The 19,738-nt window shown below is 48.3% G+C and overlaps 1 protein-coding gene across 2 annotated transcripts in view; it reads left to right on the forward strand.

Moving 5' to 3' along the window:
* Positions 1-19,738, forward strand: part of nfat5b (nuclear factor of activated T cells 5b) — a 132,912-nt gene that overhangs the window by 100,303 nt on the left and 12,871 nt on the right. For both annotated transcript variants that reach the window (XM_056278403.1, XM_056278404.1), the window contains exons 8-10: positions 8,321-8,455; positions 8,573-8,625; positions 9,953-10,091. In XM_056278403.1, the coding sequence (XP_056134378.1) occupies positions 8,321-8,455; positions 8,573-8,625; positions 9,953-10,091 (327 nt within the window). The remainder of the gene's footprint in view (positions 1-8,320; positions 8,456-8,572; positions 8,626-9,952; positions 10,092-19,738) is intronic.

Consider the following 19,738-nt stretch of genomic DNA (forward strand, 5'->3'; position numbering starts at 1 on the left):
CCTTTCCCAGGCCTTTCCCAGACCTTTCCCAGGCCTTTCCCAGGCCTTTCCCAGACCTTTCCCAGACCATTCCCAGGCCTTTCCCAGGCCTTTCCCAGGCATTCACAAGATTTGTGACGTAGCTAAATCTGAGACAGGGCGGCACAGTGGTGAGGTGGTTAGCACTGTCGCCTCACAGCAAGAAGGTCCTGGGTTCGAGCCCCAGGCAGTCCAACCTTGGTGGTGGGTCGTCCCGGGTCGTCCTCTGTGTGGAGTTTGCATGTTCGCCCCGTGTCTGTGTGGGTTTCCTCCCACAGTCCAAAGACATGTAGGTCAGGTGAATCGGCCGTACTACATTGTCCCTAGGTATGAATGTGTGTGTGTGTGTGTGTGTGTGGAGGCCCTGTGATGGCCTGGTGGCCTGTCCCCGCCTGCCACCCAATGACTGCTGGGATAGGCTCCAGCATCCCCGCGACCCTGAGAGCAGGATAAGCGGCTCAGATGATGGATGGGTGGATGAATCTGAGACAAAGAAGAACCTACATTTTTACAGCTTAAACTCAAAATGATACTGAAATGTTAGAAATGTGTTAAATGTGTCAGAAAGAAAGACTATAGCGGCTCTTCCACAGCAGGACTGGAAGAACCCGTTCCATGGTCTGTCCAAACCATGTTCATCTCTGGATTTTGAGCGCCATGCGTTGACCGTGCCGAAAGTGGGTGGATCATGGCGGTGGGCAGGGCTTAATGCTGCGGCATTCAATGATGGCTTTTACATTTGTGTCACATCCACCGACGTCACATCTGAGATGGTATTGATATCCTGCGAGGCCGTCGTTACTCCCTGCACTGCTCCGACAGCGCGTACTGGAATCACAAGCAGCCGTTTGCCTTTTCCATCACAAAAGAAAATAACGAGTTAAAACGTCTGAATCTGTGTTGCAATCAGCGAAAGCGATGCGTGACGGATGCCGTTGACGGCTGTCAGCACCTGCCCACTGCTCCTATACAATAGGATGGGTACATCCAGAGCACACATTTATTGTAACCAAACAACTGTATACTGACAAAAGAATAAATGGGTGTGCAGGTAGTGTGGCGGTCTGTTCCATTGCCTAGCAACCCAGGGTTCACTGGTTCAAATCCCCGTGTTACCTCCAGCTTGCTTGGGCATCCCTACAGACACAATTGGCCGTGTCTGTGGGTGGGAAGCCGGATGTGGGTATGTGTCCTGGCTGCTGCACTAGCGCCTCCTCTGGCCTGGGCGCCTGTTCCGGGGGGAGGGGGAACTGGGGGGAATAGCGTGTGGTAGTCTGCAGCCCTCCCCGGATCAGCAGAGGGGGTGGAGCAGTGACCAGGACGGCTCGGAAGAGTGATTTAATTTTAGATTTAATTTTAGCCCAGGTGTCATCCACAAATCTGAACCGATGGCTAGGTGGTGTCCCTGGATAGGACATCAGAGCCTCTTTTCCACTTCCTCCACTTACAAGTTGGCCACTACAGGTGAGACTGGGGGACCCATAGCACACCCATGCCTCTACCTATAGTACTGCCCCCTGTATGTGAAGTACGTGGACTGAAGACACTGCTTCAGGAGCAGACACACTTGGTCAGTGTTAAGGGTGGTGCTATTGCTAAGGGTGGGGTCGTTTTGTAATTTCATACAGACTGCATCAACAGGAACGCAGGAGAAGAGAGACATAACATCATAAGAGACCATTGTTTCATCCTCCTCCATGATGACGTCCCTCACCTTATCCACAACATCCACAGTGTTGTGAATGTGCTGGTCATTACTGCCTACCAACGGGTTCAGAACAGATGCCAGAAGCTTAGAGAGGTTATAGGTCACTGACTTAATCATACTAACAATAGGCCGTAGTGGCTCATCCTGTTTATGTATCTTAGGTAAATAGAATAGAATACATTTTATTTGTCATTGTACATACATACAGCCAAATTCATTCTCTGCATTTAACCCGTCCTATTGTATAGGAGCAGTGGGCAATACTGTGTAGTGCCCGGGGACCAACTCCAGTCTTCTTTACATTGCCTTGGTCAGGGGCACAGAGTATTAACCCTAACATGAATGTTTTTTTGATGGTGGGAGGAAACCCACACACACACAGGGAGAACATGCAAATTCCACACAGAAAGGACATGGGATGGCCTGGGATTCGAACCCAGGACCTTCTCGCTGTGAGGCAACAGTGCCAAATTCTAAGTGACCTCTTCGGTCTCAAGACTGAAAAGGTCACTTGGATGAGTGACGAAATGTATCTGTCAATACACGTTGTACCCAGAAGAACTGATTCAACCTTCTTCGATTTTCTTACCTGGATTATTGAGCATGCATAAAGACAACTGAATCAACAGCTCCTTACATCCTCTGCTGGGCCTTTGTCATGATTTGGTCTGTGTTGGATGCCCACCTTAGGTCCTGTGAGATTATGGAACCCAGAAATCTGTAGGTTTTCACCACAGACACCGTGCTGTTGAGTATGGTGAGGGGGGCAGTGTTAGGGGGCTCCTCCTGAAGTCCACTGTCATCTCCAGTGTTTTGATTGTGTTCAGCTCCAGGTTGGTATGGCCGCAACAGAGGGCCAGCTGATCACTCTCCCGTCTATATGCAGACTCGTCACCATCCTGGATAAGGCTAATGATGGTTGTGTGGTTGTGTCATCTGTAAACATCAGGAGTTTAACAGACGGGTCACCTGAGGTGCAGTCATTTGTGTAGAGGGAGAAGAGTAGAAGGGAGAGCACACATACCTGGAGGGTGCCAGTGCTGATTGTCCGGGTGCTGGATGTGGTTTTCCACAGCCTCAGCAGCTGCCTCCTGTCTGTCAGGAAGTTTTTAATCCACTGGAAGATGGGAGCTGGTACAGTGAGCTGGGTGAGTTTTGAGTGGAGGATATCTGGGTCGATGGTGTTGAATGCTGAGCTGAAGTCCACAAGCCGGACCCTGTGTATGTCCCTGGGGAGTTGAGCTGTTGGAAGATGTAGTGCAATACCATGTTGACTGCATCCTCCACTGACCTGTTTGCTCGGTAGGCAAACTGCAAAGGGTCAAGCAGGGGACCTGTGATTTCTTTCAGGTGGGCCAATACTAGTCTCTCGAAGAATTTCACGACCACAGACGTTAGGGCAATGGGCCTGTAGTCATTTAATCCTGTGATACAGGGTTTCTTGGAGACCAGGATGATAGTGGAGCTTTTGAAGCAGGAGGGGACTTCACACAGCTCCAGTGATCTGTTGAAGATCAGTGTGAAAATGGGGGCCAGCTGGTCAGCGCAGACTTTAATACAGGAGGGTGACACGCCAGCCGGGCCCGGTGCCTTCCTGATCTTCTGTCTCTGGAAGAGCTTTCACATGTCCATAACACAGATCCTGAGTGCGGGTGGGAGTTTGGCAGGGAGGGGGGAATGGCTGGCAGGGAGTGCATTTGGTTGTGTATTGTGGCCGGAGAGGTGGAGGTGTGTGAAAGTTTGCTTTTCAAATCTGCAGTAAAACCCATTTAGACCATCAGTCTGTTGATGGCTCCCTGCAGTGTGGGGGGATGGTCTCTTCAAGTTAGTAATGTCTTTCAAACTGCTCCAGACTGATGATGGGTCATTGGCAGTAGTTGGTTTATCATTACTTGATCAAATTGGTGTCTGTCTAGCAGGGCCAGTGACCAGCATCTCAGTTTTTTTCCAAATTTAAAAGCAGAAAGTTTAGTGATATCCAATTTTTCACAGAAGCCAAGCAGGCTTCTAAATTAGTCGTTTGAGTATGATGATCAGCCCTAATAGGCACATACGACTGAGTATCATCAGCATAGCAATGGCAATTTATTCCAGAACTGTGTATAAGTTGGCCAAGAGGTGAACTATAAAGAGAGAAAAGTAGAGGGCCAAGAACTGAGACCTGAGGTACACCATATTTAACGTCAGAGAATTTTTATGTAATATTACTATAGCAGACACAATGTGTTCTTCCAGATAAGTAGGACTTAAACCAAGAGAGAGCTAAGCCAGAGACACCAAAATTACAATGTAATCTGTCTAATAGTAACAAAGGCTGCACTGAGGTCCAGTAGTAGAAGCACAGAAGTGGAATCCGAGTCCATAGATAGTAAAAGATCGTTCACCACTCTGGTCAGAGCAGTTTCTGTGGCGTGACAGGCCCTGAAAGCCAATTGAAAAGGTTCATATAGATGGTTTTCATCTATATGGGTTGAAAGTTGTTGATACACAACTCTCTCTAGTACTTTAGAAAAGAATGGAAGATTAGAGACTGGTCGATAGTTATTAAGAGACCCTGGATCGAGGTATAGGGTTTTTTTAAGTAGAGATTTAACCACAGCTGTCTTAAAACTGCTGGGAACAATGCCAGTAGTAAGTGATAAATTAACAATGTCTAGCATTGTAGGTCCCAGAAAAGGCCAGAGGTCTTTAAAAAGTTTTGCTGGTAAGGGGACGGACAAGTAGGCAAGCAGTTGGTTTAGAAGCTGACACAAACTTGGTCAAAGTATCAGGAGAGATAGTCTCAAAAGCTGTAATAACTGGAACTGTCAGTGACTCATTGTATTGATATGAATTTAGTAAAACGGGATCTTCAGGAGTAGATGGAGCTGAAGAACTAATTTTGTTTAAGATCTCATCAACTCGTGCCACGATAGGTAAAAGACTTCCAGTTTTGATTTTCACCGTTTACGTTCCAGTCTCCTGCAGGTCCGCTTAAGAGCACGTGTCTCATCATTAAACCAGGGTGTAGGCCTCTTTAGTCTCCTAGCTCTGGTAGTGAGAGGTGCAACTGAATCGAGGAGACTAGAGAGGGCCACATTTAAGTCACTAGTGAAATTTTCAACAGAGTCAGTCACTACAGTGAAAGGAGCCAAGACTTCAGGCAGCTGCTGGCCAAATGCAGCTACAGTGGATGGACCAGTGGGGCGAGTGGCAATTACATCTGTGCTGACATTAACTGGACAGGCCAATAATGCTTAAATTTGATGAGAAAATGATCTGACACAGCAGATGTGGTTAGTAAGACATCAGATCAGAAACAGCTATACCTTTAGATAAAACCACCATCAGCGGTGTTACCACTGCAATGAGTTGACTCTTGAACAAACTGAGTGAACCCAAAAGTACCAGCTAGTGCCAGAAAGGCTTTACTTAGAGGATCAGCAGCCTAATTCAGATGAATATTGAAATCACCTAGAATTAGAATCTCATCAGAGCGAGTAACAAGGCCTGAGACACATTCTCCAAATTCTTCAAGAAATAGTGAGTAAGGGCCAGGAGGTTGATATAGTATCACAATCTGGATGTTTTATATATAATAAAATATCAACTTTAATCAATTTTACTGTATCTTCATATTGTAGAGAATCAGCTCATACTTGGTGGGGGACATGATTCAGTATTGGTTTTAGTGAGGATACGGTTCTCTGGCTGTATAATGAATTACATCTACAGGGTTAGATGCCTGATAAGTTCAACTCTACAATCAACAATCATTTTCTGACATGAGTTTTTTCTCCGTAAAGATGATGACTGATATCCAAAGGGACACAGACAAGGATATTCCTTTTTTCTTTTGAAGCAAATTATATTTCCCTGATCTACTGAAATATTACTTTAACATTAATTCATTCGGCATCCGGGTGGCGTAGCGGTCTATTCCATTGCCTACCAACACAGGGATCATTCACTGGTTCAAATCCCCGTGTTACGTCCGGCTTGGTCGGGCGTCCCTACAGACACAATTGGCCATGTCTGCGGGTGGGAAGCCGGATGTGGGTAAGAGTGGGGTAATTGGCCAAGTACAATTGGGGAGAAAAATGGGGGAAAATACCCCCCCCCAAGAAAAAAGAACATTCATTCATTCATCTACAGCCGCTTCTCCAGGGTCGGGTCGCGGTGGCAGCAAGCTAAGTAGGGCGCTCCAGACGTCCCTCTCCCCAGCAATGTCCTCCAGCTCCTCCTGGGGGATCCCAAGGTATTCCCATGCCAGATTGGCCATATAGTCCCTCCAGCAAGTTCTGGGTCTACCCCAGGGTGTCCTCCCAGTTGGCCGTGCCCAGGCCGGTAAACCTCCAAAGGAAGGCACCCAAGGAGGCATCCTAATCAGATGCCCTAACCACCTCAACTGGCTCCTTTCGATGCGAAGGAGCAGCGGCTCTCCCCCGAGCTCCCTCCGGATGTCCAAGCTCCTCACCCTATCTCTAAGGCTGAGCCCAGACACGCTACGGAGGAAACTCATTTCAGCCGCTTGTATCCATGATCTCACCCTTTCAGTCACTACCCAAAGCTCATGACCATAGGTGAGGGTTGGGACGAAGATTGACCGGTAAATTGAGAGCTTTGCCTTCCGGCTCAGCTCCCTCTTCACCACAACGGTCCGGTACAACGTCCACATTACTGCTGATGCTGCACCAATTTGCAGCCTCAGCAATATTACTATAACTACCTCCAAAAACAGTTTCATTTACACTGCTGAAATACGTTACTGCAACCTGTACTGCAAAGCTGGTCGGTTTCTGTCTCAGTGAATTTACCAAGCACTGTCCTACCAATGAGATTGTAGAGTATAGATGATAGAGTACAGATTATTGATTATTAGAAACTATTCTCTCCTCTCACATCTTTTCTCTCTCTGAGTGATGTCTTCTTTCTCTTCTCCTGTGTGTGTGAATGGTATAATGTGAGTCGCCCCTGTGTACATGTCAAGTCTGTCCTCCTGTCAGGTCTCCATGGTGATTGTGTGGCTCCGGTCCTGAGCTGTATCTTATAGTTATTTTAAATTCTGTTATCCTTTTTCAATGTTAAATTCTGTAAATTGTGTTTTATTCTGTACACACACCATCATGTCACGTTGTCCGTCTTGGGAGCGAGATCCTCCTCTGTTGCTCTCCCTGAGGTTTCTCCCTATTGTTTCTCCCTGTTAAAGGGTTTTATTTAGGGAGTTGTCCTGTATCCGATGTGAGGGTCTAAGGACAGGATGTTGTGCTGCTGTAAAGCCCCCTGAGGTAGACTTTTGATTTGTGATATTATACAAATAAAACTGACTTGACTAAAACGGTCCTTATTTTCTCTGTGTCCAAGAGAGCCGTGTTGAGACAGTGAGTACAACAGGGTAACACAGTACCAGATATTTAAATGGTTTCAAATCAGACAGTACTTTTACTATCGTTCCTTAGAAGTATACTGTGAGTAATGTGTCCATCAACATCAACATGTCCTTTTCAAGTGTCCTCCAACAAGATAGGGAAGCCATACTTCTTCCCTCGTTGGAGTTGTCTCTAAATCTGCTTTTAATTCAAAGTAAAAGTAAACCCAAGGAAACAATACAGTTGGGGAGATATGATTTAAACTGTTGATTCATGTGAATAATTAAAAATGAAGTGCTCGTGTGCATCCGGGTAGTGTGGTGGTCTATTCCGCTGCCTACCAACACAGGGATCGCTGGTTCAAATCCCCATGTCACCTCCGGCTTGCTCGGGCGTCCCTACAGACCCAATCGGCCGTGTCTGCAGGTGGGAAGCCGGATGTGGGAATGTGTCCTGGTCGCTGCACTAGCGCCTCCTCTGGTTGGTCGGGGGCAGGGGGAACTGGCGGGAATAGCGTGATCCTCCCCCTGGTGAAACTCCTCACTGTCAGGTGAAAAGCGGCTGGTGACTCCACATGTATGGGAGGAGGCATGTGGTAGTCTGCGGCCCTCCCCGGATCAGCAGGGGGGTTGGAGCAGAGACCAGGACGGCTCAGAGAGCGAGGTAATTGGCCAGGTACAATTGTGGACAAAAGAGGAGAAAAATCCAAAAGAAGAAGTAAAGAGCTTTGCGACACACTCAGATGTGTGTGTCTGAAAGTCCGTCTTAACAAGACTGCGCTCATCGTGGAGGATCCGTGTCAACTACGTGAAGGTATCAGAGGAATCCCCCGCGTGTCTTGTGTAAATGCTCTGGCCTCACGCCAGCTACAGCGCACGGCCAGTAAGACTGGGAGCACTGGGATGGCAGCTCATTACATCAGGTGGTTTTCGAAGGACACTGGTGGTCTTATTCTTACTGGCTGCCTTCCCAGTCACGTGCCACCTTCTGCCCTGGAAGCTGGTTTAGGCTTTACGTGTTTTGTGTCGTCTGTTTTGAAGGGTGACACCGATGGAGTTTCTCAGCATTGGGTCTATGTGACGGTACACATCGCTCCTCCAGCAGACTGCATGGCGCCTGCCAGTGGAGTTACAAAAGCGATACAATCCCATGCGTGTATTCAGGTTAAATGTTCTGTCCCTTTTATGGATGAATGTAAGTTCAGTCGTGTGTGTAATGCTGCGTGTGTGTTGTGTTGTGTTCGTAGCTCAGCCTGCCGGGGCGCCCGAGATCCTGAAGAAGTCGCTCCACAGCTGTTCAGTACAAGGTGGAGAAGAAGTCTTCATCATTGGCAAGAACTTTCTGAAAGACACCAAAGTCATATTTCAGGAGAATAATTCTGGTGAGGAATGAAAAGTATTAGTAAAAGTGCCTCTCTGAAGTAATTTCCTTATTTTCTTTTCTGATACTTGGGGTGTTTGCCAAGCAACATTTGCACACTTTTTTTTGTTCCTTCCAGATGAGAAATCGTGGAAGGCAGAGGCTGAAATTGACATGGAGCTTTTCCACCAGGTAAACAGGATTTTTCTGTTGTTATGTTTGTCCCGCATGTATTAATTCCATGGAGAAATCAGGTGGTTGGACAGAAGCAGCCGGTTCAGATTTGTCCAGGGCTTTAGATGTAATCTCCTTACGGGGCTGCTTGTTTCAGTGTTTGAGGGGCCTCATTGTATTCTGACCCAATTACACCGAGCCTCAGAGGCGGAAATACATCGAACGTCTCGAGAATAATTTAAACCTTTGCCATCTGAAGGGTCAGACGAATGTGAGCAAGGACCCAGCGATTAATACGTCTGAGACCTGAATCGTATACTGACAGCATTGTTTGCTGTGGTTCTTGGTGTTTACCTCAGTCAACCAGACCTTTCACTAGTATCAGCAAATTTAGAAGGTTTTTATATCTAATATCCTACTGTTGTAAATTATGTTTTCGTTAAAGTATTTTACTATCTGCTTTCTGTACTAAAAACAAATTCCACTGGCCTTGTTCGTGTGGCTAATAAACAATCTAATCTAATCTTTAATCGTTTTACCTCCACCTGCCCCCGAGTCCTCCTAACTGGTCCTTATTGACATCCTCAGATACCACCTTTACTGTTATCCCCCCCTTTTTTTTTCTCCCCAATTGTACTTGGCTAATCACTCCACCCTCCCGAGCCATCCCGGTTGCTGCTCCACCCCCTCTGCTGATCCGGGGAGGGCTGCAGACTACCACATGCCTCCTCCCGTACATGTGGAGTCACCAGCCACTTCTTTTCACCTGACAGTGAGGAGTTTCACCAGGGGGACGTAGCATGTGAGAGGCTCACGCTATTCCCCCCTGTTCCCCCTCCTCCCCGAACAGGTGCCCCGACTGACCAGAGGAGGCGCTAGTGCAGCGACCAGGACACATACCCACATCCGGCTTCCCAACCGCAGACACGGCCAAATGTGTCTGTGGGGATGCCCGACCAAGCTGGAGGCAACATGGGGATTTGATCCGATGATCCCCATGTTGGTAGGCAACAGAATAGACCGCCACGCCACCCGGACGTCAGTACTGCTGGTTCTCTATTCTACCAAGTAGTTCACTGCAAACACCTGTTGTAGCTGTAAAACCTCCCTGATCTGAGGCTTGAATAACTGGAATAACAGCTGAATGTAATGAGCTACCTTGTGGAACAGAAAACAAGTACTACTCCTGGCACCTGAGGACCTGATTGAGGGCCTCTGGTTTAAGTAAAAAAAAGACTTGTTAACATTCCAGCCATGACTTGCAATGGATTACACAAGTGGAAGCCATCCACTGCTCGTTCTTTTATCCTAACTACATGTAATCTTTCATATGATCGCCCCGAAGAATCACCTGATAGTGAAGGTTCCTCCGTACCAGAACCCAGCCATCCCCTCGGCAGTGTGCGTCGGGATCTACGTGGTGACCAATGCCGGAAGATCCCACGATGTACAGCCTTTTACCTACACTCCAGACCCAGAACAAGGTGGGTTGCAACTGAACGCAGGAAATCTGTTAAATCTTTTGAATCCCCCTTTTATTAGAAATAGCAAGGCCCCCCCCCCCATGTGACTGAGCCCATCGGTCAAACTCTTGGTCAGCTGTCCACCTATACCAAGCCTTATGGTCAGATCCCGCTGTGATCTTGGAGCAGGCCCTTAAATTCAGCAAATTGATTCTGCTGTGAAATCCAACATCTGCCAGCTCCGTATGATATCCAACATCACATTCCTGGGGCGCCCCGGCTGCCCTGGTGGAGCCGGGGCGCCCCGGCTGCCCTGGTGGAGCACGTACCACGCAGGAGAACGCCCCTTCCTGCAGCAGGAGGTGCGACAGCAGCTACGTGTGTTTGGAGAAGCGTTTGGCTCGTTGATTTTGTGCCTGTGTTTCCTTTGTCTAAAAGTCTGTTGTTTGTTTTAGTCGTCTGTCCCCCGGCAGCGTTGGCTGTTTGGGGGACTTTTCTTGCGAGTGTTATTTTTCGGACGGGAATTGTGGCCACGAACAATGGAAAGGAACAAACGACGAATTTAAAGAATACGGACAGAAAGAACGATAAAGACGTGAGGAGTGAAGAGGCTAAGAGACAAAAAGGAAACGACAAAGGAAAGGAAAACGACAACAAGAGGACACGGAACAGACGAGTGAACAGACGGCGAACGACAGAAAAACAGTGGAGAAGAACACGGAGAAAGGAGAGAGAAGTACGGCAAAGAGCTGATGGTGGAAGTGGAGGGAAAGGAAAGAGGTACCATGGTGGAAATACAGAAGGAGGTGAAGAAAGAGTGTGGGGAGGTAGTCGGCTGCAGAGTAAGAGGAGAGAAGACTTTTGAAGTCACAATGAAGGATGAGGAGGGGAAAGCCAAATTGATGGACGGCGTACGAGTGAAAGGGGCGATGATTCACGCCAGAGACACCACAAACAATGACATGGTGGTGTCCTCCATCAACCTGCCGGTCTGTCTGGAGGACTGGAAGATACTGGTAGAGCTGGGAGAGTGGGGAGTGACGGCGTGCTCGCCAGTTAAACGACGCTGTGGCCTGGAACAGGAATAGCTGACCGAACGAGATTCTTAAAGTACGTTTCAGCGACCGGGTCCACTCACTCCCCTACTCCACAACATGCGAGACCAAGAGGTGCAGAATACTTTAGAGTCATTCACGACAGACAAGTTGGTGTGTACAGACTCTGCATTAAACCCGGACACATCTTTAGAGAGCGCCCAGAGTTTGCTTGCTTTTAGGGCAGCAAGAGGGGACACTACGGGAGAGACTGAGAGAGACAGCGAGAGAAGAGGAGGAGAAGCAGAGAGAAGAAGAAGGAGGCAGAGGAGAAGAGGTGGGAGCAGAGGAGAACGGTGCAAGGAAAGATGGCGACGGAGAGCAGATAGAGGAGGTGGTGGAGCGAGAAGGAGAGGAGGATGAGACGGCAGCAGAGGACACACCCATGGAGGCAGGAGGTGAAAAAGAGACTGAGACCGGCAGCAACACGGACAGTAAGCCAAGAAAGAAGGAAGGAGGGAAGAAGAAGGATGACGTGGCAGTGAGAGTGAAAGAAGGGAAGAGGAACAGAGGGGAGGACGGTGGGATGGGAAATGGAGGGGGGGTGGGTTATTTTGGACATTACAGACAGTGAGGAGGATTGGTGATGGACAGGTTGACAGACGAGGTCAGGCAGGAGTCTCCGTGGAGTATGATGTTCGCAGATGACATTGTGATCTGTAGTGAGAGCAGGGTGCAGGTGGAGGAGAGCCTGGAGAGGTGGAGGTATGCACTGGAGAGAAGAGGAATGAAAGTCAGTAGGAGCAAGACAGAATACATATGTGTGAATGAGAGGGAGGACAGTGGGATGGTGAGGATGCAAGGAGTAGAGGTGACGAAGGTGGATGAGTTTAAATACTTGGGGTCAACTGTCCAAAGTAACGGGGAGTGCAGAAGAGAGGTGAAGAAGAGAGTGCAGGCAGGGTGGAGCGGGTGGAGAAGAGTGTCAGGAGTGATGTGTGACAGAAGGGTACCAGCAAGAGTTAAAGGGAAGGTTTACAAGATGGTAGTGAGACCAGCTATGTTATATGGTTTGGAGACAGTGGCCCTGATGAAAAGACAGGAGGTGGAGCTGGAGGTGGCAGAGATGAAGATGATAAGATTTTCATTGGGAGTGATGAAGAAGGACAGGATTAGGAAGGAGTATATTAGAGGGACAGCTCAGGTTGGACGGTTTGGAGACAAAGCAAGAGAGACAAGATGGAGATGGTGTGGACATGTGTGGAGGAGAGATGCTGGGTATACTGGGAGAAGGAGGCTGAATATGGAGCTGCCAGGGAAGAGGAGAAGAGGAAGGCCAAAGAGGAGGTTTATGGATGTGGTGAGGGAGGACATGCAGGTGGCTGGTGTGACAGAGGAAGACGCAGAAGACAGGAAGAAATGGAAACAGATGATCCACTGTGGCGCCCCCTAACGGGAGCAGCTGAAAGTAGTACTAGTAGTAGTAGTAGTAGTAGTAGTGGTAGTGGTGGTGGTAGTGGTGGTAGTAGTAGTGGTAGTAGTAGTGGTAGTAGTAGTAGTGGTAGTAGTAGTGGTAGTGGTAGTAGTAGTAGTGGTAGTAGTAGTGGTAGTAGTAGTAGTAGTAGTAGTAGTAGTGGTAGTGGTGGTGGTAGTGGTGGTAGTAGTAGTGGTAGTAGTAGTAGTGGTAGTAGTAGTAGTGGTAGTAGTAGTAGTAGTAGTGGTAGTGGTGGTGGTAGTGGTGGTAGTAGTAGTGGTAGTAGTAGTGGTAGTAGTAGTAGTGGTAGTAGTGGTAGTAGTAGTAGTAGTAGTAGTAGTGGTAGTAGTAGTGGTAGTAGTAGTAGTAGTGGTGGTAGTAGTAGTAGTAGTAGTGGACAGACAGTGAGGAGGCTAAACCAGAGAAGCTAGCTACAAACAGGAAGAGTCCAGTGGGGAGGAAATCTGCTAGAATACCAAGGAAGTGGAAAAGATAGCTTAGACAGTTAAAATGGGGGGTCTCTCTCCATTTATACTGTTGATGGTTAAAATCACCTCCTCTCATGTGGGTGAGCTAATGGGTAGGATGAGGAGACAGCAACCCTCATGGTATGTGAGTCTGATATTTTGTGTTCACAGAGACACACTGGGACGAGGCGTGTGTGGGGGCGGTTGAGAGAGAGTGGAGGGAGAAATGAATGTGAACAATGGTGGAGTCAGAACAAGAGGGGTTGCAATATTAGTGAGAAGAGGTGTAGCTGAGAATGTTAGGGGATGTGTGGATGATGGTGAGGGGCGAGTGACGGGGGTTACTTTTGAGCACTTAGGTAAAGAATTTCAATTGTTGAATGTGTATGCACCGAATGAGGAGAAGGAGAGGAGGGGTTTTTGGGGGGGGGGGTTTTGAGAAACTGGGAGGGGTGGTTGGTGAGAACTGTACGGTGGTGGGTGACTTTAATGTGTGGTGTGGAAGGTTGGATGCGAGTGTGAGATTCAAGAGCGATTCATGGAGAAGTAAGTGTGTTGAAAGAAGAGATGAGAGGGAAAGGGCTGGTGGAGTTGTGGAGAGAGAGGAATCCAGAGGGGGTGGGGCTTTTTCCAGGAGACAAGTGGAGAGGGGGTGTTAGAACAGAGTAGGGTAGATTTAGTCCTGAGTACGGAGCTCATAGTAGATAAGATAGGGGAAATAGAGTATAAAGTCACAATACTTACTGATCACCTGGTGTTGGACTTTAGCTTAGGCCAAAGTGTAGAGAGGAGGGGGGGGTCTGAATGGTTGGGGGGGTGAATGGTTAGGGGGGTCTGAATGGTTAGGGGGTGTTTGAATGGTTAGGGGGGGGTCTGAATGGTTAGGGGGGTCTGAATGGTTAGGGGGGGTCCGAATGGTTGGTGGTGTCTGAATGGTTAGGGGGGGTCTGAATGGTTAGGGGGGGTCTGAATGGTTGGGGGGTGTGTGAATGGTTGGGGGGGGTCTGAATGGTTAGGGGGTGTTTGAATGGTTATGGGGGGTCTGAATGGTTAGGGGGGGGTGAATGGTTAGGGGGTGTCTGAATGGTTTGGGGTGTCTGAATGGTTAGGGGGTGTCTGAATGATTAGGGGGGGGGTCTGAATGGTTGGTGGTGTCTGAATGGTTAGGGGGGGTCTGAATGGTTGGTGGTGTCTGAATGGTTAGGGGGGGTCTGAATGGTTGGGGGTGTCTGAATGGTTAGGGGGGGTCTGAATGGTTAGGGGGGGTGAATGGTTAGGGGGGGGTCTGAATGGTTAGGGGGGGTCTGAATGGTTGGGGGGTGTGTGAATGGTTGGGGGGGGTCTGAATGGTTAGGGGGTGTTTGAATGGTTATGGGGGGTCTGAATGGTTAGGGGGGGGTGAATGGTTAGGGGGTGTCTGAATGGTTAGGGGGTGTCTGAATGATTAGGGGGGGTCTGAATGGTTGGTGGTGTCTGAATGGTTGGGGGGGTCTGAATGGTTAGGGGGGGGTGTCTGAATGGCTAGGGGGGGTCTGAATGGTTAGGGGGGGTCTGAATGGTTGGGGGGGGTCTGAATGGTTGGTGGTGTCTGAATGGTTAGGGGGGGTCTGAATGGTTAGGGGGTGTCTGAATGGTTGGGGGGGTGTCTGAATGGTTAGGGGGGGTCTGAATGGTTAGGGGGGGTCTGAATGGTTGGGGGGTGTCTGAATGGTTAGGGGGGGTCTGAATGGTTGGGGGGGGTGTGAATGGTTAGGGGGGGTCTGAATGGTTGGGGGTGTCTGAATGGTTAGGGGGGGTCTGAATGGTTGGGGGGGGTGTCTGAATGGTTAGGGGGGGTCTGAATGGTTGGGGGGGTGTCTGAATGGTTAGGGGGGGTCTGAATGGTTAGGGGGGGTCTGAATGGTTGGGGGGTGTCTGAATGGTGAGTTGCTGAGAGATGAGAAATATAAGGACATAGTGAGAGAGTGTATAATGAGAAGAAAGAATGAGAGCATGTATGAGGAGGACATTGGGAGGTGGTGGGAGAGTGTGAAATAACAGCTAAAGATCTTGAGTGCGGGGCGTCCAGGTAGCGTGGTAGTCTATTCCATTGCCCACCAACACGGGGATCACTAGTGTGAATCCCCGTATTCCCTCCGGCTTGGTCAGACGTCCCCACAGACACAATTGGCCATGTCTGCGGGTGGGAAGCCGGATGTGGGTATGTGTCCTGGCTGCTGCACTAGCGCCTCCTCTGGCCAGGGCGCCTGTTCAGGGGGGAGGGGGAACTTGGGGGGAATAGCGTGATCCTCCCACGCGCTACGTCCCCCTGGCGAAACTCCTCACTGTCAGGTGAAAAGAAGCGGCTGGTGACTCCATGTGTATGGGAGGAAGCATGTGGTAGTCTGCAGTCCTCCCCGGATCGGCAGAGGGGGTGGAGCAGCGACCGGGACAGCTCGGAAGAGTGGGGTAATTGGCCAGATAAAATTTGGGAACACAAAAAAAAGGGGGGGGGGTCCAAAAAAAAAGAAAAAGATATTGAGTCTAGATGATAGCAGAGGCAGAAGAAGTAAGGTTAGGGCAGAGAGGGAGGTGGGTTATGATTTAGGGGACTATACTAGAATAAAAGATGAACTGGAGGGGATAGAACAAAAGAGGTGTATGGGAGCAATAGGTAGAAGCAGGGCTAGATGTGTAGTTGAGTGAGAGAGATGTACGAGGTATTTTTCCAGGGTTACAAAAGACGGAACAGAAGAATTATTTAGAAAAGATGGTAGGGAGGTGACAGATTTTGTAGGGGTGTCTCAAAGAGTAAGTCAAGATAGGTCAATTTTATTTGTGTAGCCCAGTATCACAAATTACAAATGTACCTCAGGGGGCTTTACAGCAACACAACATCCTGTCCTTACACCCTCACATCGGATAAGGAACAGCTCCCTAAAACCTTTAACAGGGAGGAACACCAGGAAGAAACCTCAGGGAGAGCAGCAGAGGAGGCTCTCTCTCCCAAGACTCCCAAAGGCTCTTCCTCCCAAGAGCAGAAGCTTTTCATAGGGATTTGTTTAGGAAAGAACAGATTGATGAAGACAGCGTAGGACAAGTGTTAGATAAGGTGAAGGCCAGAGTAAGTGATGATGATGGAGAGGTGTGTGAGGGAGACATAGGGACAGGAGAAGTAGAGGCAGCAATAGCAGGGTTAGGTCGGAACAAGAGTCCAGGGATAGATGGTTTAACTGGTGAATGTTACATAGAGTTTAGAGAGGAATTAGTGCCAGTGTTAAAGAGATTATTTAGATGGATAGAAGAAAAGAACGAGATGCCAGGTAGGATGTCAACAGGGTTAGTCAGCATCATTTACAAGAAAGGGCGTAGGACTAGATTAGAAAACTACAGGCCACGTAGCATGTTGAATAATGACTATAGAATATTAGCAAGAGTGTTAGCCAACAGGATGAAACGAGTTATAGGAACGGTGGTGGGAAGCACACAGGCTTACAGCACACCAGCTAGCATACAGCTTACAGGGTGTTAGAGAAAGATGGTTTGGGCATAGGCTGGTAGGATGGATCCGAAGGATGTACGACAGGGCAGTAAGTTGTAGTAAAATCAATGGGATAGTCACAGACCCATTTAGGACAGGGAGGTCAGGCAGGCAGGGGTGCCCCGTGTCGGCTCTGCTGGACTCCTTGTCGGCAGAACCATTGGCGGCACTTCTGAAGGGAAATGATAGGATAAGGGGTATAGAGCTACCAGGAGGGCAGGTGAGCTTAGTTTATCAGTATGCAGATGACACGATAGTTACAGTTGGGAGCAGGGGAAGTGTAGTTGGGGTATTAGATAGTGTAGAGCTGTATGGTAGGGCATCAGGGGCTAAAGTAAACATGGATAAGTCAGAAGTTATGTATATAGGGGCAAGTAGAGAAGATTTAGGAATAGGATTAAAAGAGAAGAAGGATTATTTCAGGGTGTTGGGAGTGAATTTAGGGATTGAGGGTGAGGAAGGGGGAGATGTACAGTATGAAGAGATATTGAATAAGATTAGAAAGACTTTGGGGTTTTGGGAACTTAGAGGGTGAAGCTGAAAGTGAAGGTGGAGGTAGTGACTGGATGAGTTATGAGTATGGTTGTGGATGTAATGAATGTGTTGGATGTGCCTGAGAAAGTTGAAGGAGGTGGAAAGAATGGTGAGAGTTTCTGTGGGATGGGAAGGGAGTTAGGACAGCAAGGGAGGGGATGGAAAACGAGTATGAAGATGGTGGGTTGAAGTTAATCGATGTAGGGGTGAAAAAGAAAGCACGTAGGGTGAAAATGATGGTTCGATACTTAAGAAACAAGAGGGCTCACACCTGTGGAAGGTGTTTTTAATGGAGGCAGTTTATAAATGTGGAGGGTGTGCAGAGGGTGGAGTGTGTATGCAGCTGAAGAAAGGTATGTTGAGAGTGTCTTGAGTTTTACAAGGAGGTGCTTGGAGCATGGGGGGAGTTTGTGAGATGTGTGCAGTATGAAGGTGAGGATGTGGAACAGGCGTGGGAACAGCCAGTGTTTTAAATCCAAACATCACATGTGAGGGGAACACAGTCTACAACAGGAGGATGTGGAGAGCGGGTTTAGGAAGATGAGGGATGTGGTGTGTGAGTATGTACCAGGGTTTAGGAAGATGAGGGATGTGGTGTGTGAGTATGTACCAGGGTTTAGGAAGATAAGGGATGTGGTGTGTGGGTATGTACCAGGGTTTAGGAAGATGAGGGATGTGGTGTGTGGGTATGTACCAGGGTTTAGGAAGATGAGGGATGTGGTGTGTGAGTATATACCAGGGTTTAGGAAGATCAGGGATGTGGTGTGTGAGTATGTACCAGGGTTTAGGAAGATAAGGGATGTGGTGTGTGGGTATGTACCAGGGTTTAGGAAGATAATGGATGTGGTGTGTGGGTATGTACCAGGGTTTAGGAAGATAAGGGATGTGGTGTGTGGGTATGTACCAGGGTTTAGGAAGATAAGGGATGTGGTGTGTGGGTATGTACCAGGGTTTATGAAGATGAGGGATGTGGTGTGTGGGTATGTACCAGGGTTTAGGAAGATAAGGGATTGGGTGTGTGGGTATGTACCAGGGTTTAGGAAGATAAGGGATGGGGTGTGTGGGTATGTACCAGGGTTTAGGAAGATGATGGATGTGGTGTGTGGGTATGTACCAGGGTTTAGGAAGATAAGGTATGTGGTGTGTGGGTATGTACCAGGGTTTAGGAAGATAAGGGATGTGGTGTGTGGGTATGTACCAGGGTTTAGGAAGATAAGGAATGTGGTGTGTGGGTATGTACCAGGGTTTAGGAAGATAAGGGATGTGGTGTGTGGGTATGTACCAGTGTTTAGGAAGACAAGAGAAGTGGTGTGTGGGTATGTACCAGGGTTTAGGAAGATAAGGGATGTGGTGTGTGGGTATGTACCAGGGTTTAGGAAGATAAGGGATGTGGTGTGTGGGTATGTACCAGGGTTTAGGAAGATAAGGGATGTGGTGTGTGGGTATGTACCAGGGTTTAGGAAGACAAGAGAAGTGGTGTGTGGGTATGTACCAGGGTTTAGGAAGACAAGAGAAGTGGTGTGTGGGTATGTACCAGGGTTTAGGAAGATGAGGGATGTGTTGTGTGAGTATGTACCAGGGTTTAGGAAGATAAGGGATTGGGTGTGTGGGTATGTACCAGGGTTTAGGAAGATAAGGGATGTGGTGTGTGGGTATGTACCAGGGTTTAGGAAGATAAGGAATGTGGTGTGTGGGTATGTACCAGGGTTTAGGAAGATAAGGGATTGGGTGTGTGGGTATGTACCAGGGTTTAGGAAGATAAGGGATGGGGTGTGTGGGTATGTACCAGGGTTTAGGAAGATGATGGATGTGGTGTGTGGGTATGTACCAGGGTTTAGGAAGATAAGGTATGTGGTGTGTGGGTATGTACCAGGGTTTAGGAAGATAAGGGATGTGGTGTGTGGGTATGTACCAGGGTTTAGGAAGATAAGGAATGTGGTGTGTGGGTATGTACCAGGGTTTAGGAAGATAAGGGATTGGGTGTGTGGGTATGTACCAGTGTTTAGGAAGACAAGAGAAGTGGTGTGTGGGTATGTACCAGGGTTTAGGAAGATAAGGGATGTGGTGTGTGGGTATGTACCAGGGTTTAGGAAGATAAGGGATGTGGTGTGTGGGTATGTACCAGGGTTTAGGAAGATAAGGGATGTGGTGTGTGGGTATGTACCAGGGTTTAGGAAGACAAGAGAAGTGGTGTGTGGGTATGTACCAGGGTTTAGGAAGACAAGAGAAGTGGTGTGTGGGTATGTACCAGGGTTTAGGAAGATGAGGGATGTGTTGTGTGAGTATGTACCAGGGTTTAGGAAGATAAGGGATTGGGTGTGTGGGTATGTACCAGGGTTTAGGAAGATAAGGGATGTGGTGTGTGGGTATGTACCAGGGTTTAGGAAGATAAGGAATGTGGTGTGTGGGTATGTACCAGGGTTTAGGAAGATGAGGGATGTGTTGTGTGGGTATGTACCAGTGTTTAGGAAGACAAGAGAAGTGGTGTGTGGGTATGTACCAGGGTTTAGGAAGATAAGGGATGTGGTGTGTGGGTATGTACCAGGGTTTAGGAAGATAAGGTATGTGGTGTGTGGGTATGTACCAGGGTTTAGGAAGATAAGGTATGTGGTGTGTGGGTATGTACCAGGGTTTAGGAA

This window comes from Lampris incognitus, chromosome 4 (genome assembly GCF_029633865.1).
Source record: "Lampris incognitus isolate fLamInc1 chromosome 4, fLamInc1.hap2, whole genome shotgun sequence".
In the NCBI taxonomy this organism is placed as follows: Eukaryota; Metazoa; Chordata; class Actinopteri; order Lampriformes; family Lampridae; genus Lampris; species Lampris incognitus.